Source organism: Rattus norvegicus, chromosome 8 (genome assembly GCF_036323735.1).
Source record: "Rattus norvegicus strain BN/NHsdMcwi chromosome 8, GRCr8, whole genome shotgun sequence".
NCBI lineage: Eukaryota > Metazoa > Chordata > Mammalia > Rodentia > Muridae > Rattus > Rattus norvegicus.
Window position 1 is genome coordinate 49,873,399 of NC_086026.1, and position 27,008 is coordinate 49,900,406.

General features: G+C 48.6%; 1 protein-coding gene across 1 annotated transcript; it reads left to right on the forward strand.

The window, feature by feature from the left end:
• Positions 1-481: 481 nt before the first annotated feature.
• Positions 482-5,105, forward strand: LOC134480138 (uncharacterized). Its single transcript, XM_063266366.1, has 3 exons — positions 482-557; positions 1,139-4,031; positions 4,087-5,105. The coding sequence occupies exons 1-3, from the start codon at positions 482-484 to the stop codon at positions 4,160-4,162; spliced, it is 3,045 nt and encodes a 1,014-aa protein (XP_063122436.1). The 3' UTR covers positions 4,163-5,105.
• Positions 5,106-27,008: the final 21,903 nt, after the last annotated feature.

The window sequence follows — 27,008 nt, forward strand, 5'->3', positions numbered from 1 at the left end:
CTCCCAGAGGACCCAAATTCCCCCCTTATAGATCTCCTGTTGGAAGAACCTCCTCCGTACCCTGTACCTACAGCCCCGCCAAGAGAAGAGGAAGTGGAGCCGCCTGCTAGACCTCGACTCGAGGCGGCCCCTTCCCCTGTGGCTGGAAGACTTCGGGGACGACGCGAGGTGGCGCCAGACTCCACCTCCCAGGCCTTTCCGCTTAGACAAGGGGCTGGCGGCCAGATGCAATACTGGCCATTCTCAGCGGCCGACATATATAACTGGAAACAACACAACCCCCCCTTTTCTAAGGATCCGGTGGCTCTCACCAACCTGATAGAATCTGTCTTGCTTACCCATCAGCCCACTTGGGATGATATACAGCAACTTTTACAGGCCCTCCTGACCTCTGAGGAGAAGCAGAGAGTGCTCTTAGAGGCCAGGAAACATGTTTTGGGGGACAATGGACGCCCCACCTTGCTCCCGGAAGAGATCGATGATGCATTCCCACTTACAAGACCTGATTGGGATTTCACCACGGCTGAAGGTAGGAGACACCTACGCCTTTATCGCCAGTTGCTCCTAGCGGGTCTCCGAGGGGCGGCACGACGCCCCACCAATTTGGCTCAGGTGAAACAAGTGGTACAAGAGGCTGCGGAGACTCCCTCAGCCTTCCTAGAGAGACTTAAGGAAGCTTATCGCATGTATACCCCTTATGATCCAGATGATCCAGGACAAATGACAAATGTCTCCATGTCCTTCATCTGGCAGGCAGCACCAGATATCAGGGCCAAGCTACAGAGAATAGAAAATTTACAAGGGTATACACTGCAGGATTTACTTAAGGAGGCAGAAAGAATTTATAACAAGAGAGAGACACAAGAAGAAAAGGAAGATAGAGTACGTAGAGAAAAGGATGAGAGAGACCGAAAAAGAAGCAGAGAGTTGAGTCGAATCTTGGCCGCCGTAGTTCAGGGTCAAGAGAAAAGGGGAGAGAGGGTGGGAGTTCGAAAGGGGCCAAAGCTAGATAAGGATCAATGTGCGTATTGCAAAGAAAGAGGACACTGGGCCAGAGATTGCCCTAAGAAACCCAGCGGGCTCCGAAGACCCCGCCCACAGACCTCCCTCTTGGCCCTAGATAAAGATTAGGGAGGTCAGGGCCAGGAGCCCCCCCCTGAGCCCAGGATAACTCTTGAAGTTGGGGGGCAGCCAGTCACCTTTCTGGTGGACACAGGAGCCCAGCACTCAGTCCTCACCCAGGCCCCTGGACAACTCAGCGACCGGACGGCCTGGGTACAAGGAGCCACTGGCAGCAAGAGATACCGTTGGACTACAGATCGACGGGTTCAGCTGGCTACTGGTAAGGTGACCCATTCCTTCTTACATGTTCCGGACTGCCCATACCCTCTGCTGGGCCGTGACTTGCTTACCAAATTAAAAGCTCAGATCCATTTTGAAGAAGGAGGGACCCGAGTAACCGGGCCCCGCGGTATTCCTCTTCAGATTTTAACCCTTCAGTTAGAAGATGAATATAGATTATATGAACCAGAACAGGACAAGCCAAAATCTCCAGAAATAGACTCTTGGGTCACGAAATTCCCACTGGCCTGGGCAGAGACTGGCGGGATGGGGTTGGCGCTCCAACAGCCTCCCCTAATTATCCAGTTAAAGGCCACCGCGACTCCTGTCTCCATTAAACAGTACCCCATGTCATGGGAAGCTTATCAGGGCATAAAGCCACATATCAGGAGGCTCTTAGACCAAGGCATCCTAGTCCCTTGCCGGTCACCCTGGAATACGCCTCTGCTACCTGTTAAGAAGCCCGGCACTGGAGACTATAGGCCAGTACAAGATTTGAGAGAGGTCAACAAAAGAGTAGAAGATATTCATCCAACTGTCCCAAACCCTTATAACCTACTCAGCACCCTGCCTCCCACCCATACTTGGTATACGGTCTTAGATCTGAAGGATGCTTTCTTCTGCCTCCGGCTGAGCCCAGAAAGCCAGCCCTTATTTGCTTTTGAGTGGAAAGACTCTGAAATGGGGCTTTCGGGACAGTTGACTTGGACAAGGTTACCACAGGGTTTCAAAAACAGCCCAACGCTCTTTGATGAGGCCTTACACCGGGACTTGGCTGACTTTCGAGTCCAGCATCCCACTCTTATACTTCTTCAGTTTGTTGATGACCTTCTTCTAGGGGCCACTTCTGAGACAGCATGCCACCAGGGAACAGAATCCCTCTTGCAGACTTTGGGGCGATTGGGCTATCGAGCTTCTGCCAGAAAGGCTCAAATTTGCCAGACCCAGGTTACTTATTTAGGCTATCAACTAAGGGACGGACAGCGATGGCTGACTCCGGCTAGGAAACAGACCGTGGCCAACATCCCAGCCCCAAGAAATGGCCGACAGCTACGGGAATTCCTAGGAACGGCGGGATTCTGCCGCCTCTGGATTCCTGGGTTTGCCGAGATGGCAGCCCCCTTGTACCCTCTCACTAAACAGGGGGTGCTCTTCCAGTGGGGGGCAGAACAACAGGAGGCATTTGATAACATTAAACGGGCCTTGCTGTCCTCCCCTGCCTTGGGTCTCCCAGACATCACCAAGCCCTTTGAACTATTTGTGGATGAGAAGCAAGGGTATGCTAAGGGGGTCCTAACACAAAGACTGGGACCCTGGAAGCGCCCGGTAGCCTACCTGTCTAAGAAATTAGACCCTGTGGCCTCTGGTTGGCCACCATGCCTGAGAATGGTGGCAGCCATTGCCGTCCTAACTAAAGACGCTGGGAAGTTGACCTTGGGGCAGCCACTCACCATCCTGGCACCCCATGCAGTGGAGGCTTTGATAAAACAGCCCCCTGACCGCTGGCTCTCCAATTCCCGCATGACCCACTACCAAGCCTTGCTACTGGATGCGGAACGGGTCCAGTTTGGGCCCGTGGTCGCTCTCAACCCAGCCACTCTGCTTCCTTTGCCAGAGGAGGCAGAACAGCACGACTGTCTGCAGATCCTCGCAGAAGTACATGGAACCAGACCAGACCTATCGGACCGACCTCTCCAGGATGCTGACCATACGTGGTATACCGATGGTAGCAGCTACTTGGTGAACGGGGAACAGAAAGCTGGAGCCGCGGTCACTACGGAGGACAAAGTGATCTGGGCAAGCGCCTTGCCTGTTGGTACCTCCGCACAGCGGGCTGAACTCATTGCCTTAACCCAGGCGCTCAAAATGGCAGAAGGTAAGAGGCTGAATGTATATACAGACAGCCGCTACGCCTTTGCTACAGCACACATCCATGGAGAGATCTACCGGAGAAGAGGGCTGCTCACATCTGAGGGTAAGGACATTAAGAACAAGACTGAAATTCTGGCCCTCCTGGCAGCTCTGTTCCTACCAAAAAGACTGAGCATTATACATTGCCCAGGGCATCAGAAGGGACACAGCCCCGAGGCACGGGGAAATCGGCTAGCTGATGTCTCAGCGCGTGAGGCCGCCATGGGCACCCAAGTTCTGTCCTTAAAAGACCAAGATCAACCCACGTCTCCACAGCCGGAACAGACCGGTTGGCTCTACACCACGGAGGACACAAAGCTCCTACAGAAAATGGGGGCCGTTTGGTGCCCACAACTAAAACGGTGGGTCTACACAGGGAAAACAGTTATGCCTACGAAGATGACCTTTGAATTAATCTCCTACCTACATAAATTAACACACCTGGGACTCAAGAAGATGAAGACCCTCTTAAGACGAGAAGAGATTGACACCTACCTCCTGGGACGAGATCAGGCCTTGAGGGAGGTGACTGAAAGCTGCAGGGCCTGTGCTCAGGTAAACCCAGGAAAAGCTAAAATTGGACAAGGAGTCCGTCCCCGAGGACATCGGCCTGGTACCCACTGGGAAATTGACTTCACTGAAATCAAGCCTGGTATGTACGGACACAAATACCTCTTAGTGTTCATAGATACCTTCTCCGGATGGGTAGAGGCTTTCCCCACGAAACATGAAACGGCCAAGGTGGTGACCAAGAAGCTCCTCGAAGAAATCTTCCCCAGGTATGGAATGCCCCAAGTATTGGGGTCAGATAACGGGCCCGCTTTCGTCTCCCAGCACATCTTCAGGCCCTACAAATCGTGCAGAGAGACATCTGGAAACCTCTAGCCGCGGCCTACCAAGACAGGCTTGAACAACCGACGGTGCCGCACCCGTTCCAGATCGGAGACACCGTGTGGGTGCGCAGACATCAGACCAAGAATCTCGAGCCTCGGTGGAAAGGACCCTATACAGTTCTCCTGACTACCCCGACAGCCTTGAAGGTAGACGGAATTGCGGCTTGGATCCACGCATCTCATGCCAAGGCAGCCCGACCTGAGGAAACGGCAGATCACAACATCGCACCCCAGACATGGAAGGCTCAACGCACTCAAAACCCCCTAAAGCTAAGATTTTCACGTTGTTGCTCTTAACTGTCTTATGGACTAGGGGTGGGGCGAGTCTGGGGGCTAGCCCCCACCAGGTATATAATATGTCCTGGATAATAACTAATTTAGAGACGGGCTGGTCTCAAGTCCTAGCTAATGGTAAGCATGCTGAAGGAACCTGGTGGCCCCCTTTGACTTTCGACCTTTGTCAACTGGCTAAGGACTCCTGGGAGCATACTGAGCGGACTCCCCACAACTCATACCCACCCTGCAGACACTCTGATTGGTATACTTGTCCCGGAGGTAAGAGGACACGGGAGTGCGGAGGTCCTGAGACCTTCTACTGCGCTAAGTGGGGGTGTGAGACTTACACTCGAGGATGGTGGGGGACCAAGAAGGGGGACTTAGTGGCCTTCTCCCCTGAGACTCCAGGCGAATCTCGAATTACAATAGAATTCACAGATCAAGGTAAAAACATAGATTGGAAGGTGGGGCGTAGGTGGGGGATACGGTTGTATACCCCTGGCCAAACTAACCCAGGACTCCTGTTCTCCCTCCAACTGGTGAGAGAACGGGTCACACAAGAGATTGGTCCAAACCCAGTCCTCATGGATCAAAAGCCCCCTTCCCGACCAGCACCAGCACTGCCCCCGGTCGGACCCCCACTATGGCTAAACACCACTCAGAACTCCGGGGATATCTTGACAACTCCCTCCACACCGGCCCCTCAGCTGCTAGGAACGGGAGACCGGCTAATCAACTTAGTGACCGGGGCATACTTGGCACTCAATTATTCAGAACCTGACAAGACCCAAGAATGCTGGCTGTGCCTGGTCTCTAGCCCGCCCTATTATGAGGGTGTGGCAGTCATGGGGAATTATACTAATCAGACTACGGCCCCGGCCAGCTGCACAACCCTCCCTAGCCATAGGCTGACGTTGCCGGAAGTTTCAGGACAGGGACTCTGTATAGGGACCATACCCCCCACTCACCAGGTCCTCTGCGCTATCACCGAGAGGATCCCCACTGGAAGCTACTACCTAGCAGCTCCTACAGGCACCTATTGGGCCTGTAACACTGGATTGACACCTTGTATCTCCGCCGCAATCCTCCGCAGATCCTCAGACTACTGTGTACTGGTAGAAATTTGGCCTAAGGTCACCTACCATGGGCCCGAGTACATATACTCACATTTTGAGAGGCTGACTCGATTCAGGCGAGAACCCATCACCATGACCCTAGCTCTACTCTTGGGAGGAATCACCTTAGGAGGAATGGCTGCAGGTATAGGGACGGGGACCACCGCCCTCATCGAGACGGGTCACTTTCGTCAGCTACAAGCAGCCATGAATGCAGATCTAAAAGCTATCGAGGAATCCGTGAGTGCATTAGAAAAGTCCTTAACGTCTTTGTCTGAAGTAGTCTTACAAAATAGGAGAGGGCTAGACATGCTGTTCCTTCGCGAAGGAGGGCTATGTGCTGCTCTAAAAGAAGAATGTTGTTTCTATGCAGACCATACAGGATTAGTGAGAGATAACATGGCTAAGCTCCGAGAACGTTTGGCCCAGAGACAGAAGCTGTTTGATTCCCAACAAGGCTGGTTCGAGGGGTGGTTTAACCGATCCCCTTGGTTTGCTACCCTGGTGTCCACCTTGATGGGACCCTTAATCATCCTCCTCCTAATCCTCCTCTTTGGCCCCTGCATTCTAAACAGATTGATGCAGTTCATAAAGAACAGACTCTCAGTCATTCAGACGCTTGTTCTCACCCAACAATACCAGAGGGTAAGACAACAGGAAGAGATTCCTTAGAATTCGATTTGAGTAAAGGATTTTACTCAAGTCTAAAAGAAAATGGGGGAAAATGAAAGACCCACCCCATGAGTCTTAACTCAGAGTTGCAACAGGCTTGAACAAGCCCAGGCACGCCCAGATACCTAGGGCCGAGTCACCGTTAAAACTAACAGACCATAAAAGGAAAGGAATACAGAACAGACTAGGAGTACCGGATCTGGCAGGAAGAGATAAGTCCCTAGCCCCCTCCCCCCCGACATTCAGGACGTCCCAGCCCGCACGTACTCTTACCATGTTACAACCTCATTCGAATATGATTCAAACCTGCCAATGTGTGTAGCTATACCTTATTACCTCATCTTGTGAAATAACCAATCATATGTGAACATGTCTATATGCTTCGTTTAAATCCACCAATCCCTGTAACTATGCATCTGCTTCTGTACGCCCGCTTCTGCTTCCCCAAACCCTATAAAAGCCCCATGCTGGAGCTGTTGGGCGCGCAAGTCCTCCGAAGAGACTGTGTGCCCGCAGGTACCTGTGTTTTCCAATAAACCCTCTTGCTGATTGCATCCGAGTGGCCTCGGCTCGGTCATTGGGCGCTTGGGGGTCTCCTCCTGAGGGAAAGGTCCTCTCCGGAGGTCTTTTCACATACACATATACATACATACACACATACATGCACACACACATGCATAATACACACACAGACATACACACAGACACTTACGTATATACATACATACATGCACACATACATGCATGCATACATATACATACATACATGCATGCATACACACATACACACACATGCATACATACTTAGCCAATGATTGTGCTTATTATTAGTCAGACATGTTTGTGGATGCATTTGCTCTGTGTAGATTATTTCGCTGGGACATCCACAACTGTCAGTGCTGTTAATGGCACCCACCTCGGTGTTTTTATTGATGAGAAGCAGAAGGTACAAGAAGTTGAAGCAAGGTCACAGGTCAGCACATCACAGGATTTGAGTACAGCATCCTAACCACTGAGGCCGAGAGACTGGCCACAACGCCTGCCTTCATTTTCTCACATCGCCATCCAGTTAACTGTACTTCCAGTTAACTGATGAAAGACCCCCGAAGGGAGCCCCCCACTCAAGTCTCGGGAAAGACACGCACCCAGTAGGACACAGACACCGACCTGCTGTAATCACACGAGGAAGATTTATTGTGAGCGAGATGAAACGAGAGCTCAGGCCAGCATGCTGGGGTCGAGACTCATACGCCACACAGGGAGTAGAGGAGTTCGACCCCGACCTGAATTTTCACAGAGCTTATAAAGGAAAAAACCACAAACCAGGGGGATCAAGAGGGAGGGAGGAGGGGAATTCCAAAACCATAAACTGCCCATACAATTTAGGACTTTGTGACATTGTGATTAGGGGTAGTGACATTTTACAGGGCCATTGGACCATTGTGGCCGGAGGCTATGGGTCATTGTGGCTGTTCCAGGAAACCTTTCATGCAAGAATGTTCCGGGAACCATTGTACAGCAAGGGAGGGGCGAAAAGTTCATGTTCTCACAGACCCTACCTCTTCTTTTTGGGTAGCTAGGCGGCTTATTATTAATTTTTAATCCTTCATTCCCCACTTCTTTTTTTTGTTAATAGTTCTAATCCTAGAACTTCATGGAGAACTCAGCTTCATCTAGCATAACAGCTTGGTATTGTAGTCTTAACATGAGGATTCTAACCTGGACACTATCCAAGCCTATCCACCAAGGTCATGACTAGCTTTTAGAACTTCTAAGCTTATACGGACTGTGATCCCTGAGGCACAGTCCCAAGAAGTGTTAAGAGTACTAACATATGCAATGTTACATCATTTGTAATGGAAATCAAGCCTATCCCACACCTATCTTGATAGAACCCAGGACAAACATGACTGAATTTCCCTCTAGGTCCCAGCTCTCAGCCCCAACAGCTAGTACACGGCTGGTGAGGGCTGAGAATTGACAGCTGTCAGGGTGGTCAGCAGCACCAGGTACGGTCCTTTCCAGCGAGGCTCGAGTGTCTGGACTCAGTGTAGCTGCAACCTGGAACTGATGGGATGTCTCAGGGGTCTCCGGGGCATAGGCTGCTGTCAGCTGTGAGCAGATTTCTTTCTGTATCACCTGTAGGTCTTTTAGCCTTCAGGGGTATGAAGAGAGCAGGCAGAAGTGAGGGCCTTCTATGCGTGTTGGAACCCTTTTTTTTTTTCTGGCCTCTAGTAGGATTCCGTCTTTCCTCAGTGGTAAAGAAGACCTGTAACAGTTACTAACAAGCATATCAAATGGGATGGTGAGAAAACAAGAGAATCTTGAGAATAGAGTCTACCGAAGAGGGCAAACAGCATTTAGTCACACAGCTAAACCAGGAGGCCTTTCTTGGAACAAAAAGGCCATTGTCAGTGTCAGCTCCATGGCTTTGCCTCTCAAGAGAACCAGCCTCCAAATGACACTAGGCTTCTAGTAACAACTAATAACAAAAGGATGGAGAGATGGTTAGAACCTGGTTGCTAGATGCCAGGGGGCTGATAAAAGAATTGTAACCAGTTCACCTGGGGCTATCAGGACCTCAGTAGTAGCCCTTTACCAAACTGTCTCACTGGGTTTAAAGGCCCATGGAAAAGAAAACATTAATCCTGACCTTGGCTACCTCCAAGTAATTTAGTGCTGGAGACTGACTCCTCCCTTGGAATAAAGACAGCAGATAAGGCAGGCTTCCTTAAAGAACTTCTCTAAATGAGCACTCTCCTTCTGTGAGCAAATGTCAGAAATTCCTTTCCTGTTCTTGTTTTCCTTATAGCCCCACCTAGCTCTCAGCCTTTTTAGATTATTCTTCCTGTAGCATTTCTAACGCAGCCTGTCCCTTTTTTTTTTTTTTTTTTTTTTTTTTTTTAGCCTGTTAACAGCATTTTTGATCTTTTAGGCAGTTATGCACTAAGTGTCATACCGGCTGAAACTCCGCCTTTAAGATTCTTTGCTCCCAAGCAAAATTTAAATCCTTTTCTAGCTTATCTCAGCTGTCCACCATGAGATTCCCAGAGATCGCGAACCAAGGTGTAGTAATTCACTAAGAAATCTCTCTATAGTGTTTCTTTTTACCTTAAGCCTTTTCCTTTTAAACAGCTCCTGAAGAGCCAGAAAAATTGGGTGAGACTTGAGAAGTCCCCATGCTCGCTGCAGCAGCTGCTCCGCAGCTAATTTCGCTCCCCTCTACTGTGTGCTGCGAGCACAAGCACAGATAAAACACTATTTTAAAAATTAACTTTGGCTATCAACCAACACACCGCCACTAGAGCGGGGTCCATAAGATTAAGTTTCTTACTAAGCATTAAGGGGACCAAGTAAAACTCTTCAACGAACAAAGCAAACAGTTTCATGATTTCAAACACAGTCGTCAGTCCAAGATTTTAAACACGGTCGTCAGTCCAAATTCAAACACGAAACAAAAGTCAAAAAAACACTGGACAATACCACAGAAAACAATCCAGACAAACAAGACCAAGACAAAGCATCCTATAACCAATTTCCACAGATGCCTGGTACCTTCAGTACCTGGCCCAAACTGCAGCTTAACCTTAGCTGCTTCCGGGATACCAAACACAGAAACAGAATACAGACAACAGACACTAACACATCTAAGCACACTTGTCCGTGCCTATACTTAAATAGGCAGCCGAACTCGACCTCCAAAGTCACAGTCAGATCTTTTTGACTGTCCGTTGCCGGGTCCTCCCGACAAAATTCGGCTCGAGGAACGTTTCTCACGCGTCCCAGAGCCAGGACCCAACAAAGGCTGACTCGTGGAACGTCTCTCACGAGTCCCAGAGCCTGCGCGATTGGGGCGTCCCCCGGTGCGCTTTCTAAAAAGGAAAAAAAGAAAGAAAAAGACTATTCGGAGTAGGAATCCTTCATCTACTCACAGGCGCCATTTCGGGGTGGGGAACCTTCTTCCACCCGTGCACAGGGCAGGAAACCTTCTTCTGCCCAGACAGTGCACTAAGACTCTCGTGCACAGGGCAGGAATCCTTCATCTGCCCAGACAGTGCACTAAGACCTTAAACCGGTACCGAAAAACACAGACTACAGGACTTAATTCACACACACTCACACACACGAGCACAAACAAAAGAGAAAAAAGAAAACAAAACCGACGTCGACTTCGTGTCGACCAGAGGCACTGAAACTGATCGGCAGGTCGCAGACCTTGCCTAACAAACCGGTCGTCAAGGAGTAAAGTCTCCTCTGGACCTATCAGATGGGGTTCACCAGGCGTCCCTGGTCCCCCCTTGTCCTCCTGGGACGTCTCCCAGGGCGAACGGACGGTGGGTACCTGGACACGTCTATCCCTATCCACCCCGCTCTCCTTCCTGGAGCGCGGTCTCACTGAGCGTCCGCAAAACCGAAACAGCGATCGCACCAGATTCCCAGACAGAACATAGACACAGACCCAGACACAGCGCTGAGATAAAACAGAGAATCTTACCTCCAAGTGGGTCTAGGACCCCTGGGTGGTCGCGCATATCCCGGACGAGCCCCCAAATGAAAGACCCCCGAAGGGAGCCCCCCACTCAAGTCTCGGGAAAGACGCGCACCCAGTAGGACACAGACACCGACCTGCTGTAATCACACGAGGAAGATTTATTGTGAGCGAGATGAAACGAGAGCTCAGGCCAGCATGCTGGGGTCGAGACTCATACGCCACACAGGGAGTAGAGGAGTTCGACCCCGACCTGAATTTTCACAGAGCTTATAAAGGAAAAAACCACAAACCAGGGGGATCAAGAGGGAGGGAGGAGGGGAATTCCAAAACCATAAACTGCCCATACAATTTAGGACTTTGTGACATTGTGATTAGGGGTAGTGACATTTTACAGGGCCATTGGACCATTGTGGCCGGAGGCTATGGGTCATTGTGGCTGTTCCAGGAAACCTTTCATGCAAGAATGTTCCGGGAACCATTGTACAGCAAGGGAGGGGCGAAAAGTTCATGTTCTCACAGACCCTACCTCTTCTTTTTGGGTAGCTAGGCGGCTTATTATTAATTTTTAATCCTTCACTGAAGCGTGCAAATTTCTCATTCACTTATCCTACACACGTGCCTCTGTGTTTGTCTCCTGACACTTAATGATAATTTGCATTTTAATATGTTCACTGAATGCTCATAGCATCGTCTACAGTTTTCCTTCATCGGTGTCTTGTGCCCTCACTGTTTCCGGTTGGCATGACTAACGCTAAAATGAACTTCTTGGGGCCTCCAGCTCGGCTTTTAGGATAAATTCCTGGGAGTGGGGTTTAGCACCTCTTTTATTGCTTTTCGGAATATTGTACTAATGTATAGTACTGCCAGAAGCTAATTTGTAGGCTAATTTCATTGATTACTCACTGAAATTTGCCTAGTGGAGCCCTTTCAGATGCAAATGCAGACTAAATGGAACACGGTCATGGTTATGATTGTGGTGAAATTGCCGTCACTGTGAGCATCTCACTGCCCAGGGTGCCACCTCACAGTCCTCTGTTCCCGTCCCCACCTGCTTTGGTGCCTCCTCTGGAACCACGGGTCGATTCCCTGTGTGTTACAGGACACGTCGTGCAGATACAACCTGGCAGGGGTACATTATTCAGATACCAACTGCTAACACTAAAATCACCCTTTCTTTTCATTGCCTTTACAATTTTGACATCCTTCTCACTTTCATTAACAAATTCTTGCGGAATTTGGACTCCTATTCCCCAACACTGCCCCATCAGTGGCCTACACTTCCGCAGTCTTCCTCCCAACTGTGATGGCCACGGCCACTTTCCCTTTTTTATTGAGACTTTTTTTCATGCAGTATATTTTAATGATGGTTTCCCCTCTGCCGGCATCTCCCAGATCCTTCCCATCTCCCTACCCACCCAACTCTGCATTCCGGTTCTCTCTTTCGAATAAATAACTAAACAAATAAAACAAGCAAAGAAAAGAAACAGACCCAATACTCAAAACAAACAAGCACGAGACAAAACAAAAAAGCAGAAGGAAACAAAAGTCCACCAAAAGTACCATTGATTTTGTTTTCTGTTGGACAGCTACTCCTGGGCACGAGGGACTGCCCCAATGCTGGGTTAATAGACCCAGCAATACTCCACTGGTGAAAACCGATTTTCCCTTTGCCAGTAGGCATCCGTGGCAGATTGCTTCTTTGTGAGCAGTGGAACCCTGTGCCCACTTCCCACTCCTAATGCCGGAACCCCATCTAACTTGAACCTGTGCGGGTCCTGTGTGTGCTGTCAAGGTTCCGTGAATTCATATGTGCATTTTCTGGTGTGTCAGGAGGATGTTTCCTTGGAGTCACATACCACCTCTGGGTCATATCATCTTTCCTCCTCCTCTCCCGCCTACATGACTGAGCTTTGAAGGGAGGAGCTTGGTAAAGACATCCCTTTCAGGGTTGATTGCTCCAAAGTCACTCACTCCCGGCCCATCGTCCAGTTGCCTGAGTCCACTCAACTTTGAATGCCAATATGCTGGTTCTGGGCCTTGTCATTGCTTGCCAATAGTCTACTTTTGCCGCAGATCTCCTGCTGTGCCTTGAATAGAAAATGTTCCCAGGTTTTTAACTTCTTGGTCTCCTGTCGGTGGTGTTATTTCAGGCCACAGACCCTTCAGGAAGTGGACCCTCATTGGAGGAAGTGAGTTGCTGTGGGCAGGCCTTGAAGTTTTACGTCCTGTCCGCTGTGTTGACACCTGCCTCCTGTCCCTGTCCTTGATGAACTGTAGCCCTTCAAACTGTGAGCTAAAATAAGTCCTCCCTTTCTTATGATGTGTCTTGGGAGGCTTTTGTCAAAGCAACAAGGAAATAAACCAACACAACCTCCTTCCTCCTCTGACGGCTCTGACACACAGCTGTGGGATTGGACTCCAAGACCCACAGCCTCTCATCTTGTCCTTCCTCAGCCTCCAGATGGACACCAGTTCTCAGCAGCCTAGAGAATGGCACCCAGACACTGGTGCATGGTCCACTACGAACTGTGAAACACACACACACACACACACACACACACACACACACACACACACACAGCCTTACTGCCTGCCCATTGATCCTCCCGGTGGTCCCCTGGATTCTTCAGCTCTCCTTGCAACACAGTCTTCTCAGGTTGAACCCAGTGTCTCTACTGGATGTGATATTCCAAGAAGGAGCTTGGGCACAAGTTTTAGTCACTTGCACCCACTGCTTTGAATCACTGTTTGGCTCAGGAAACAGGAATATTTCTCACACATCTCTGAAGCCACAGCTAGTGTCACACCATCTTGTAGCCACTATCCTGCCAGATGTTTGCCAGCTCTCTCACACGACTGCTAGTACGAGCTGTCTATGCTGCAGATGGGTCTCATCCCTGCCAGCTCCCTGTGGTCTCTGTAGGGTGTCCCCTTGAAGGGGTATCACCTAAGTGCTCTACTTCAGTGACCCTGTGTGCCTAGCCCTCTGCTCTGGCTTTATAGACCTCCCTGTAGGGTTCTACACACAAATGTTCTCAGGTGGCTTTGTGGCACCCTGCATGTGCTGGTGTCTGGGGCGCCTCTCAGCTGTTATATAGTCTCTCAAGCAGCCTCCCCAGACCTTCACAGATGGCATTAAGCACCAATGATTGATTGCGTGATAAAAGTATTTAAGTTTAGGCTCAGGCTGCTACACTGACTTGTCATTACTAGATAAAGCCTGCTCTAGGGCAGGGACCGTGTTTGATCAGCTTGGCTTGCCAAATGTCTGGCTTTATCTTTGTCTTTGGTGGTTCTGGATGGATGTAAATGAGCCGTTCCTCCCTGAATGGGATGAGTCAAGTCTTCGGCCTCACAATTCCATAGGAGAGTGGTCCTGTAGGGTAGGAAGAGCTAAGGTGAAATGTAGGTAAATTCCTGTCCTAGCCTCTCCTCGCACCTCTAAGGGAAAGGGCTGGAAAGTTCTCTGGTGGCCTCTTGGATCGGGGTAGAAAATCAAGAGAGAGAAGGAGAGGAAGATCTCCTCCTTCTCATCACTGTAGAAGAGAAAGTTTGAGGCTTTTCTTCAGGTTACTGTGCTTTCAGATTTAGGTGAAAAGCAGCAACAAGAGATGTACAGGGAACTAGCAAAACTCGACATTATTGGGCTAGCAGGATGGCTCAGCAGAATGACACCACCAAGCCCAATGACCTGAGTTCAATTCTCAAGACCCACACAGTGGGAGGCAAAAACCCACTCCTGTAATTTATCCCCTGGCCTCTATATGTATCCTGTGACACACGCACATGCACACAAGCTCATGCATGTGCACACTGACACAAATAAATGTCTTGCGTGTTTTTTTAACTGCTTGCCTACTTTCAAAGGGCAAAACCCTCCAAAATATGCAATGGGTCGTATTACCTGGTTGTTCACACAAAAATATGGAAACAAAAGGGGAAGCAGGGCCTGAGCAGTCAGAGGCTGGGAGTACAGAAGGTAGAGGCACAGCTTCCTGAGGACTACAGTGTGCACGCACAGCAGGTGCATCCTGCAGCTGAGGTACCTGGAGGCTGGTGCTTTGGGGAATGTGGGAGACCTGCTGAATGACCTGCTGCTGCTCTGTAAAGAACTGCTGTTGCATCAACACAGACGAAAGCAGCAAGCAAGGGTGGGAAGACTCTTAACTCCCTCCTCTTGGTTTCCGGTCTTTCTCCGGTGTCCCTTTAACAAAGGAGAAATGAGAACCCAGGTTCAATATCACAAAGCAGAGCATAGAACGGTTTGTGTAGCAAAGAAAGACAGCAGCTGTCAGCCGGCGTTCTCCATTCATTCACAGAGCCTCTTAAAAGTAGCTTACCATGACTGAGAAATCCAGACACACACACACACACACACACACACACACACACACACACACACACACACCACACACACACACACACACACACATACACGGCCTCAGGGGTAAAGTTTGATTTGCAGGCTTTTCTATAGGTCCCCAGATTATAAGAACTCACTAAAGATACTGATACAACAGTTTAAATACCAGGAAAGGAGTATGTAAAACATTAATCTTGTTTTATAGTACGCGTAACTGCTCTCAACTTATATAAACTCAAATGTATTCATATTTCCTGCATATTAAAAAGTCCTTTCTTTTTAAGATGTATTTATTTGTTATATGTAAGTACACTGCAGCTGTCTTCAGACGCACCAAGAGAGGGCATTAGATTCCATCACAGATGATTGTGAGCCACCATGTGGTTGCTGGGAATTGAACTCAGGACCTCTGGAAGAGCAGTCAGTGCTCTTAACCTCTGAGCCACCTCTCCAGCCCTTAAAGAGTCTTACATCACCAGTTGCTAAACTGAAATGGAAACACATGTGATTAGTTAGAGTCACCTGGGAGACAAACCTCTGAGCGTGTCTACCGGGGAGTGAGTGTCAAGATGGGTTAATTGATGTGGAAGGGCCACCCTAAGCGTGGGCAGCATCACTCCACAGGCCAGGGCCCCAGGCTGCAGATAAAGAAAAATGAGCTGCAGCCTTCAGCCCGCTGTTTCCAAACGTCAGAGGCGACGTGCCTAAAGCTCCTATCTCGGGACTCCGCCACCACGATGGACTCTAACCTCCATCTGTGAACGCAAAGAAACCCCCCTGCCTTGAATTGCTCTGTCAGTATTTTTTCATCACTGTGAGCAAACATACTACTCTGGCCTCCAAACTCAGGAGTTACCATCACCTTCCCAACATCACCACTCTCCTCGGAGGGCTAGGTCACACTGGGAAGCACTAATTCTGGACTTCAGAGGTCCCCAGCCTCCCTCCCAGCCTCCAAACTCCCCTCCCCACCCCCACCCCCGGCAACCAATTTCCCCTAGGAAATTATCTCTGTGAATATTGCTGTTCTGGGACTGAGGAGATGGCCCAGTAGATAAAAACATTTGCTCTGCAAACATGAAGACCTGAGTTCAAATCCCCAGCACCCACATAGAAAACGAGACATGGCTACACATGCTTGTAAACTTGGCACTAGAGAGCGGAGATAGGAAGATCGTTAAGAGCTGGCTGACCAGTGAGCTTCAGGGTCAGTGACAGACCCTGACTCAAGTCAATAAGGCCAAGAGCTACAGACCCCTTATGTCCTTCTCCCGCCCCAAATGCACACGCACGAGCACGCATACCCAGACACATATGTACATGCACCATTCATACACACCACAGACATACACAAATACATGTAACTGGCCTTTTTTTTTTCTAGTTTCCTGACTTGAACCTGAACAACACTGTTGGGAGGTACCTTGGTTGGGATACACTCTGAGCATGTCTTCCAGTAACATCCACAAAGGGTAGTCTTGCGGGGCCTGGTGATTTCCATGACCAATTCCTTCCAGTAAAACAGTCTCGTTGATCAACCTAGTCCAGTTATACCAAGGTACACAGGAAGCCTTGATGGACGACGGTCTCTCCCTTTTTCACTCCTGATTGAGGTGACCAATCATTTTTCCAACTGTACAAGTAACAGATTCAGGATTAAAATTGGGGCAAAGCCCATTCAGATCCTGACCTGGTTCTCTTGTCCCTCCACGATGGCAATCCCGTTTAGGGTGTCTTGTAGCGGGAGGGGTCTGTCTCCTTGCTCAGGCATTTTTCGTCTTTGTCTGAGTTAGGAAGGACGGCTAGCCAACTTATTATTCTCTGCACTTAGTCAGGCACGGCGCGCTGCTGATGTTCCACATCGTTCAGGAGCAGCGCTGAGGAACTATTTCTGAACAGCCTCTGCCAGGCCTGTAGCTGAGAGACACCTGGATAAAGAACGTAAAATCCATTGACTCAGTGTTCTGGGGGGACGGCTGGACTTTCTCATTTTCCTTCTGGGCTGTGGTGTCACCTGAGGACACTGTTGTGGGAAGATGTAGAAGAAGGGTGGCCTGTGTGCACTGATGGGTTCCTTAGGAATCAGGGATCGAAAAGAGGCAGGAGAGACGGCGTTCTTGGGCCGTATTAAAATGATCCAAGGTTCCACATTCACCATCTCAGGTACTTAAATGTTTGCATCAATTTGAAGTAAACGACTGCCTCATTCACCTCCTATCACACAAGTAACTCCAGTGCCTTCGGAAACAAACAAAACACACCAGTTTGGGTAACTGAGGAAGGCGGAGCCCCAGAGCCCTTAGAAATATGAAGGACCTGCTGGCGCACAGCATGGCCACTAGGTGGCACTAGTACAGAGCTAATTCAGAGGTCAGGTCTCTACATCAATCCTCCCGAAAGCTGTCTCCTTTATCAACTTGGGTCAATAATACCGAGGTACACTGGAAACCAGAGCTTGAATCCTGCTGCGCTTATAATCCCATAGCGAGCCTTTTATGTGATTGATGCGTTTATCATTAATAGCGCATTCGCTCTGCATCAGGGGCCCGAATTAGCAGAGGTTTAATAATGGAAAGCAGCCTAGTGTTTACCCTAAGCTAAGCAAGGTCACCCGGGTATTCAGAGAAATGACCCGAACAATCTCCCAGCAGGATTAATGTAAATGAAGCATTTCTTTGATTAGCTTTGTTCAGCTGAGCTGCCCCCGCTTTCACAATAACAGGTTTCAGAGGATCACAGTTTAATTACATAATCATACAAAATAATATTTAATAAAGCACAGAGCGAACAAACATAATGGCAACATTTTCTGGCTATTACCAGCCACTGGAGGCAGCCAGATACAGGTTTAATTTCTTTAATCTTGCAGAGCTCAGGTTAGAGAAGGATCCGGAACACAGTCCACTGGATGGTGAGGGTTAAATGGTGTGTGGAATCCGAGTGCCGATCACAGTGTATAGAAAGTGTGCAATAAAAGAAAAGCCCTTTCCTTCTCACCCATGACAGGGTTTCGCATCAATAATTAAAATGAATGTCTGCACGGCCTCTATACAAACTACGGTCCTAGAAATCACTTCACAGCCACCCGTCCTTTTCACCTTGCAAACCTTAGAACAGAGCTACCGAGGAGATGGGCTGGGGGAGGGGATGTTTAGAATGCAGATTAAGGATAAATGCAGACTTGTACGTCTTGAGCTGGTCTTGCCCACGTGGCCCACGTCAGGAGCCTCCCATTGCTCAAGACTTGCTCTCTGCCAGGCAATCTTCCGGCTGTGGTTTCATTACCTCCGCCCCAGGGGCAGGGGTGGGAGAGAGGGGGAGGGGACGGAGGGGAACCGGAAGACAGGACTGGATCGTGGATTGTGTCTGGTTTCAAGTGGGCAGAAACGGAAGGGCAGGATGTGGTTTCGAAATACAGGAAACCGCGCTCTAGATCTCCAGGAGGTCAGGATAGATCTTGAGCTCTTGCTTTAATTCAGAGTCGTAAATCCAGGTGAGAGATAGTTTCCCCGGAATGGAGTTTGGCCGAAAGGAAAACAGTTGGCCTGGAATCTGCAGACACAAAAGCTGCACGGCTCTGCTGTTGTTGTAAAGAGTCGTCTGGTCTTTGTTCTAGGTTTCTGAGAGGAAGCGTCTAAAACCCTTGCAATTTCCCAAGTTCTAGGAGCCCCTGACCCTACCTGAATTCACAGTAATGAGCTGGCTGTGGATAGTGGCTATTTCTCACGTAGGCCTACCATGAGCCCGCCCGGAGAGCGTGGGAGTCAGGCTGAGTTTACCAATTATGCCCGCATATCAAAAGCTCCGTACAAAGCCTGGATGCTGGAGCTTGTTGGACTTACAGGATGGTGAACGCAACCCCGCAAAGAAGACTGATGGACCATGAGGAAGGACCATGCCGCATGCTTTCAGATTCTGCATGATGTCCTTTGTCTGGTCCCAGATTTTGTATCCTTTAGACAAACTCCTAAGTGCAGAACTCCCTTGAGTTCTGGGAGTTATTCTGACAACTGTATCAAAACCGAGGAGGATCCTGGGAACCCGCCCCAATCCGATTTGCGGTCAGTTTGTCAGAGTGTGAGTAAACAACACATCCTATCTACATCCACTCCGTGGAGTAACTTCCTGGGGACAATACTGTAGTTGTGAGCTATGTCCTAACTCCAGGCAATTAGCGCCTTGAATAAGTATTTACAAATATTGAATAAGTATTTACAACTGCCAGGCTTCTGGCAAGCCACTCATCCACTGAGATTTATCCCTATACCTAAAAAATGAAGCTGGCCATCACGATTACTCCGGCCACCAACAATGAGATGGCATGAGCAGAAGTGTTGGGGACACTGCCTGGTGCTGTAAAGAGTTCTTCCAAGGACTCCCCATCTGCCTGGGGATCATTAATCCCAAAGATGGGAAGAGAAAAACCACCAACCCAAATTATCGTCGCCAAGTTAATTAAAGCAAGCAGTTAATTAAAGCAAGCTTTTTCATTCGTGTACATAGGCTGCCTTCCCCTAAAGTGGGGTTCGAGAGATCAGCGCTGAAGTGAGGAAGGTAGGGCTTTTACAGTTCAGGAGTAGGACGTTTCCAAATGGGGAAAAAATAGAAGGGCTACAGGAGCAGAATAGAACCAGTGGTCAAAACAAGGTGATCACAGCAGCTAGTCATAACAAGGGGCTCATAGACCGTCACAGAGCCTTTGGAAACAAAGGTAGGTTTGCACAATGGTTATGACAACCTTTTCAAACAAAGGCATGCTTGCCTGTCCTGGAACAGGCAGTACAGAACCATTTGTAGTTAAGGTTACATTCAGGTGGGCCATAGCCCAATTCTTGGGTAACAGAGGCTTCATCATAAACAGGAATGAACCTAGATTGTCTTTTTTTTTTCATTTATTCATTTATTATATATATAAGTACACTGTAGCTGTCTTCACACACACCAGAAGAGGGCACCAGATCTCATTACAGATGGTTGTGAGCCACCATGTGGTTGCTGGGAACCGAACTCAGGACCTCTGGCAGAGCAGTCGGGTGCTCTTAACCGCTGAGCCATCTGTCCAGCCCTAGATTGTCTTTACTATAAGACGGCTTTTAAGGCTAAGGCAGAGGCAGGCTGGTTCTTCAGGATCTGCATGTCTCAGTCTTCCTCTCACCAACGTGTCCTTCTGTCCCTATGCCTCATAGAATTTTAATTTAGGACTAGCTGGGGTCATCAGTATGAAATTTTATATGAAATCCACCAGAACTAGAGAGATGGCTCAAGAGTTAAGAGCACTTGTTCTTTCTGAGGACCTGGGTTCAATCCCCAGCACCCACATGGCAGCCAACAACCATTTATAACTTCAGTTGTAAGAGATCTGATGCCTTCTTCTAACCTCCACAGACCAGGCATGCGTGTGATACACAAACATGCATAAGAATAAAAATCAGTTTTAAATGAAAAGAGAAAAGAAAATGCAACATATCATTTTAATAGTTTTGTTCTAATTTCTAAGTGCATCACACAAAGGTGGTCATTAGTTTTTACTAAGCACAGAGAGAATTTAATGTAGTCAGACCTGGGGCTGGAGAGATGGCTCAGTGGTTAAGAAAGCTTACCACTCGGGGTTGGGGATTTAGCTCAGTGGTAGAGCGCTTGCCTAGCAAGCAGAAGGCCCTGGGTTCGGTCCCCAGCTCCAAAAAAAAAAAAAGAAAGAAAGAGAGAGAGAGAGAGAGAGAGAGAGAGAGAAGAAAAAGAAAAAAAAAAAGCTTACCGCTCTTCTCCAGGACCCACATTCAAACCCCAGCACCCACATGGCGGCTTACAGCCATATGCAACTCCAGTTCCAGGGGATCCCATGCCTTCTTCTGACCTCCTCAGGCATCAGGTATGAACATGACATGCATACACACACACACACACACACACACACACACACACACACACACACATACACACACAGGCAAAACGTTTTTACATACAAATAAAGAAATAAATAAAAATATTTTAAGTTAAAAAAAAAGATTTAAAGGGCCCAGAGTGATCAGAGTAATTTGTTCCAGCCGTAACCAGGCAGATTGTAACTTCCAGCTACAAGTGTTCCAGAAGCTTGGGATGTGGGTAGGAGTGGGGCTAGAATGGTAGCTTGTGGTGAAGGGAGTCTCAGCCACCTCAGGTTTTGCAGAAAAGCAAAAACTACCAATATATCCCCGTCTCCTTGACAAACATGGATTCATAAAGCACGAATCCGTGACGGGGGATTTTACCAGATTCTCTCATTTTGTAACAGCGAAGGGGGCTGTTTCATTCAGAAGTCTGTAACCTTTGCTCTATACCATGCATCCATCTGTGTGTATTGGTTAGGCCTTAAACGCTTGGTCTCCAACTTGTTAGCGAAAGGTTGTTAGCGAACCTTTAAGAGGTGAGGCCTACTTGTGGCTGTGCCTTTAATCCCATCACTGGTTCTGTGTGAGTTCAAGGCCAGCCTGATCTACAGTAGAGAGTTCCAGGCCAACCACAAGAGAGCCTGCCTGAATAAAAACATCACTCAGCAAACAAAACAGAGGTGAGGCCTAGCATTTTGGGATGGGGGTGTCTTTGAAGGTGTGTCTCTCTCCTTTAGTCCTGACTATAAAGAAAGCAGTTTCACTGTGTGTGCACACCCACCACAGGCCTAAATGCAGTAGGGTCAACTACCTGGGGCTGGAACTCCTAAATCTAGAAGCAAAACAACCTTAGGTCTTCATATGTCATGTCTGGTATTTGTTTTGGTAACAGAAGGGTGACTGGTATATATCCTGTCACCTCCAACTCCACTGGGAGTTGAGACAGTTGAGACCACCTGGACTGGCTGGTTTCGTGTGTCAACTTGACACAAACTGGAATCATCACAGAGAAAGAAGCCTCCATGAGACCCAGCTCTAAGGCATTTTCTCTGTTAGTGACCAAGGAGGGAGGGCCCAGCCCATTGTGAGTGGAGCCATCCCTGGGCCGGAGTTGTGGGTTCTGTAAGGAGGTTTGTTGAGCAAGCCAGGGGAAGTAACCCACTCAGCGGCATTCCTCCACGGCCTCTGCATCGGCTTCTGACTCCGGGTTCTTGCCCTGTGAGGATTTCAGTCCTGTCTTCTTTGGTAATGAACAGCAAGATGAAAGTGTAAGCTGAATCAACCCTTTCCTCCCCAACTTGCTTCTTGGCCATGGTGTTTCGTTGCAGCAACACAAACCCAGCCAAAGACACTACTGAAGAATAAATTTGGATGCCTCAAGTGATGTATTGGACATTGTGAGTATAGGGGAAGAAGAGAACGGGAGAGATGACTCCACATCAGACCTGCCTGCTCTTGTTGCCATGGTGACTGCATGAGATTCATGCTCACCTGTTGGAAATTTCCCAACACTTGGAATGGAAAGCAGTTAGTTTAATGGTTGGTTCTTACATCTCTGCAACCGCAGTGATTATCTGGGCGAGCGGCTTGCTGGAAAGTCAAAACAGGGTCTCTAAGGAGCTTAGGTCTAAGGCCTATCACATACATACGTACTCAGTCATGAATCCAAGTGAGAGACTAAAGATAGAGAGGATGGGAATCCTTTGGAAAGCACTGAAAGATAAATGGGCTTAACCAATATACCAGACAAAGAGAATAGGACACAGATCCCACCTGAAGAAAACCTGGGATCCGGTGGGCTGTGCTCACTGTGACAGACGGTGCCTACCAATCACCCTGTCAGCACAAGAATGCCTTCGCTGGCCTTTGTGTGAGGTCTCTGTAGGATGCAGTCTCAGGTTTCAGTCACCCTGTAATAGGAAGCTGTGGTTGCTAATTTTTGCAGAGACTCTCAACATCCCCTCATAAACCAAAGGAAGTCTTCGTCAATTTCCTGAGCCTGCCCAGGGGAAGGTTGCCAGTCTCCATGGTTCTAGGACATAGGTCCTTGATATTGCTGGGACCCCCACCAGTAATACCCATTCCCTCGGTAATTCATCCACTCCCCCCAGTTTGTGACTTTCTGGAAACTGGAATCAAAGTGCTGAAGGTTGAATTCCTCAGCAAGGTTCTTCCCCTAGTGTCCAGATCGCTGCCATCCTGCACAAGATGGCAGAGAAAACTCTGGTCTCTCTCTTCCTTTTCCTGTCGGGATAGCAATCTGTCACGGAACCCCTTCCATGAGCTCATGTAAACATATCACTTTCCCATGTAACGTCACCTTAGGGGTTAGAGGTTTTCAGCGTTTGAATTCTGAGTGGCACAATTATCCAATCCGTAACTAAAAGAGGAAGGGGGGTGGAAACAAAACTAATTAAAGCCTAAAGTAAGGAACTGGATGACTGTCTTCCATTAATCCATGCCACCCAACTTCCTACCATGGTTTGTGAAGAGAGGGCAATGCTACACACAGGTAAAATTAATCTTCAGATTATGTGTCTGGGAACAACGAACCAATACCTTCTCAAATGTCACAGGACACGCTATTTCTGCCTTGATGTTTGCTTTAGAGAAAGCACACATGGGACTGGGGAGATGGATCACTGGCAAGAACACGTGCTATGCAGGCAGAGGGACCTGGGTGCAAATCCCCAGAGCCCATGTCTGAGATTCCCACCTGTAGCCCAGCACTGCAGAGGTAACAAGAGACACGAGGGTGAGGCGGGGCTGCAGGCCCAGCTCCAGGTTCAGTAAAAAGCTGTCTTGTGAGAGACAGGTGAGTGGAAGGACAGCTTAAAGGTGTGTTAGCCAGGCTGAGGGGGGCAAATGTGGCTCTGGTGGACCTTTCCCATCTCACCTCCCACCCCCATCCCCTCTGCCTCCAAAAACCTTTCCATTACACTCCTAAAGCTAGCCCTACCCAGGTCTGTTCCCTTGTTTGGCCGCTTCCTCTTCCTGAGGCTGACCACCAAGATTCCACTCTCACAACATTGAAGTCTAGCAATCAAAAGCCCCCTAATTGAAAGCTCTCCTAATTAACATGTCCACTTCTAATTAAACACCTCATCCTAACACAGGGCTTCCCTTTGTACCTTTGTAAACTGCCATTTGCCTATGGGCCATGTCCTCTGTCCAGAGGCCAGCCTCTGACCCCTTTAGGACAAATATCCCTTCCCCCTCTCCCTTGTTCCTTTCTCCCTTCTCCTTCATCCTCTGTCTTCTGTTGTTGTCTCTTATTCCCTACCTGCTGTCCTTCTGGAAATCTCCTTTGTCCTGAGAACTTAGTCATGTGGTGTTTTGAGCTGATACCCAGTCCCTTTATACCTGAGGCCCTCTTCTGGCTTCTACACACACACACACACACACACACACACACACACACACACACACACACACACACTCAGAGACTTGAGCATCGCACCCATGTGTGCATGCACCACACATCATCCTCACACAAACGTGGACATACTCTGTCACACACACACATACAAAATTTAAAAGTAAGCAAGCTCACATCCTACAGTGCTGTTCTGATTGTTCACACAACTGAGTTTTTACGGTACAGGGAGAATTCCTTTAAGACAAACTGAAAATGAAGTCTTGTTCTGCCGTTGGACGGGAAAGCAAGAATGGGGCCATCTGCTCAACCCAGTAAAGGCCCAGTGTGAACAGAACCAGAGTTCCAGGCTGAAGAGCTAACCCAGACTCTGCCTTCAGAAGCCTCCATGGCCCCCAAGAGAGTTAGACCCCTACTTGCAAGCAAGCAAAGGAGGGGGTCTGCCACACCCACTCCAGTGGAGTCTGTGTAACCTGAAGCTCTTGTGCTTCGTTTCTATCCAGAACAGAGGCCTGTGCCTGGAATGGCTTGGCCTCCTGGAGGTCCGTGGCAGTCTCCCAAAAAAAGATGGTGACTAGGGTCTATGCTTGTGGTGGAGGTGCCTTCTGTGTTCTAGCCTTGTTGATTTTAGCAACTTTTTTTTTCTTTTTTCTTTTTTCTTTTTTTCGGAGCTGGGGACCGAACCCAGGGCCTTGCGCTTGCTAGGCAAGTGATCTACCGCTGAGCTAAATCCCCAACCCCGATCTTAGCAACTTTAAGCCTGTCAATAATATCTGATTTTAAAAATATAGCTGTGTGGGAAGTGGTCATGTTCCTTTAGATGTCTCAGGAACTGAAAGTTCAGAGACGGAAACGTCTCACACCATCAGGATCCTGATGAACTCAACTGCTGCACCGATTAGTTCCCAGCAAATAGGAGAGAAATTAATTGCAGCTACTAAGAACATGACTGTTCCAGAAAAGCCTTCCCCCCCCCTTGGGAAAGTTTTGTTTAGCATGATTCAGAATAGTAGTGACTCTTTTAGAAAGACCATGGATAAGGTCCAACAAGTTGAGCGAACTTATCAAGAGTTAACTAGAAGGAAAAGAGAAGCTAACACTGAGCGAGAAAGGAAAGAAATTATAGAATGGTTACAAGAGTTTCCATATTATCTTGAGGGGCCATAAACATAGAGTTTAAACTTTATTAAAACAAAGGTAAATGTTGAATGCATATCTGGTGCCCACAAGTCTGGCAGTCTAACTGCAGTTTTCTAAACTATTGTCTGCGGCTGAGAACTGTTTCCTGGACTGTACGTTCAGCTTTCCTCTTTGCAAGGGACAATTGGTGGGGTGAGGAATAAGAGCTGGATGATTGCCCATTATGATGTACCTGTTCTAACTGCTTAAATCTGTGCCAAGAAGTAAAGCTTTTCGCAGCAGCACACACCTCGAGTTTGTGTCTGTCTGTCGAGCTGAATCCCTTCTCTACATGAAATCCAAGCCTTGGTCCCTCTGCTGATACACTCCCCTGGGTGGTCTGTGGCAGGGGTCCTTCCCTGAGAAGGTTACAGGGAGTCTGCAGGCCTGGGGAGGCAGAGCAGTGCTGGGTACGGGGATGCTGAGCTCTGGTGTTCTTTAAGTGAATCAGAGATATCAACAGAGCTGGGGCTGCAGAGGCAAGCTTGATAGAGGCGAGGGAATCACTTGTGGAACAAGAGCCAAAGCCAGCCCAGGACATTCCTTACCTTTATGTGAATGGATCCCTGGATGTGTGAATAGAAGTACTGTGAGCTAAAACTACTCCTCTCGGTTCCAAGACTCTAGGAATCAATGCGTCAGATCCTACGCTTCCCTCCAGGTCTGGAAATTACTGTCGGTGTCCTGTCAAATTTGCTTCTCCGGAGTGAAGGCTAGGATCCACGTGAAGGATGACCCGTCCCCGAGGAAGACAGCCTTTCCCAGTCTTTAACCTGTTGCCGCAGGTTGAACTTGGGTCATGCTTCCGGTCACCATATTGCCTATGGCTTACCCTGGCTTTTCTCCCCATTTCTATTGTAACAAAGTGCCACAAACTGGTTGTCATCATTCCTCACGGTTCTAGAAGCTAGCAGGCCAAAGATCCCGGAAAGGGCAAACTCTGTCTGAACTGGGTAGCGAAAAACCCTGCCTTGTGTCTCTCTAGCTTCAGGTGGCGGCCAGCACTGTTTGTCAGTCCTTAGAGCATCCTGTCATCTCGTAGTGTCCTCCCCGTGTGTCTGCGTCCTGATTATCTGTCTTATAAAAATACCTGTCACGTTGAAATGGCCTCGGGAGCGATATGAATGGGTGATGGAGATGGGGCCTAAGGGGGAAACTGTGACTCCCAAGGGGCTGATGGAATCCCAGCCCTTTGCGACCCTCTCTGCTTTCTCCCCTGCCACGTGTTTCACCATCATGTATGCTGTACATTACTGTCACCACAAACCCAAAGTAACAGGGTCAGATGACCATAGACCACTAAAACTGTGCATGCCAAAAATCAATCTTTTCTCTTCTTGAAATTGTCTCAGCCCCTGCTGCCCCACCCCCACCCTAGCCCAGTTGAAAAGCTGAGGATTTCCCTCCCTGTGTTACCTGCATTGCCACAGAATCTTTAGTGCACCCTTGCCATGCCAGCACTTAGGAAGTTGCAGCAGTAGGATCACTGAGTTCAAAGCCAACCGAGACTACATAGCAAGACC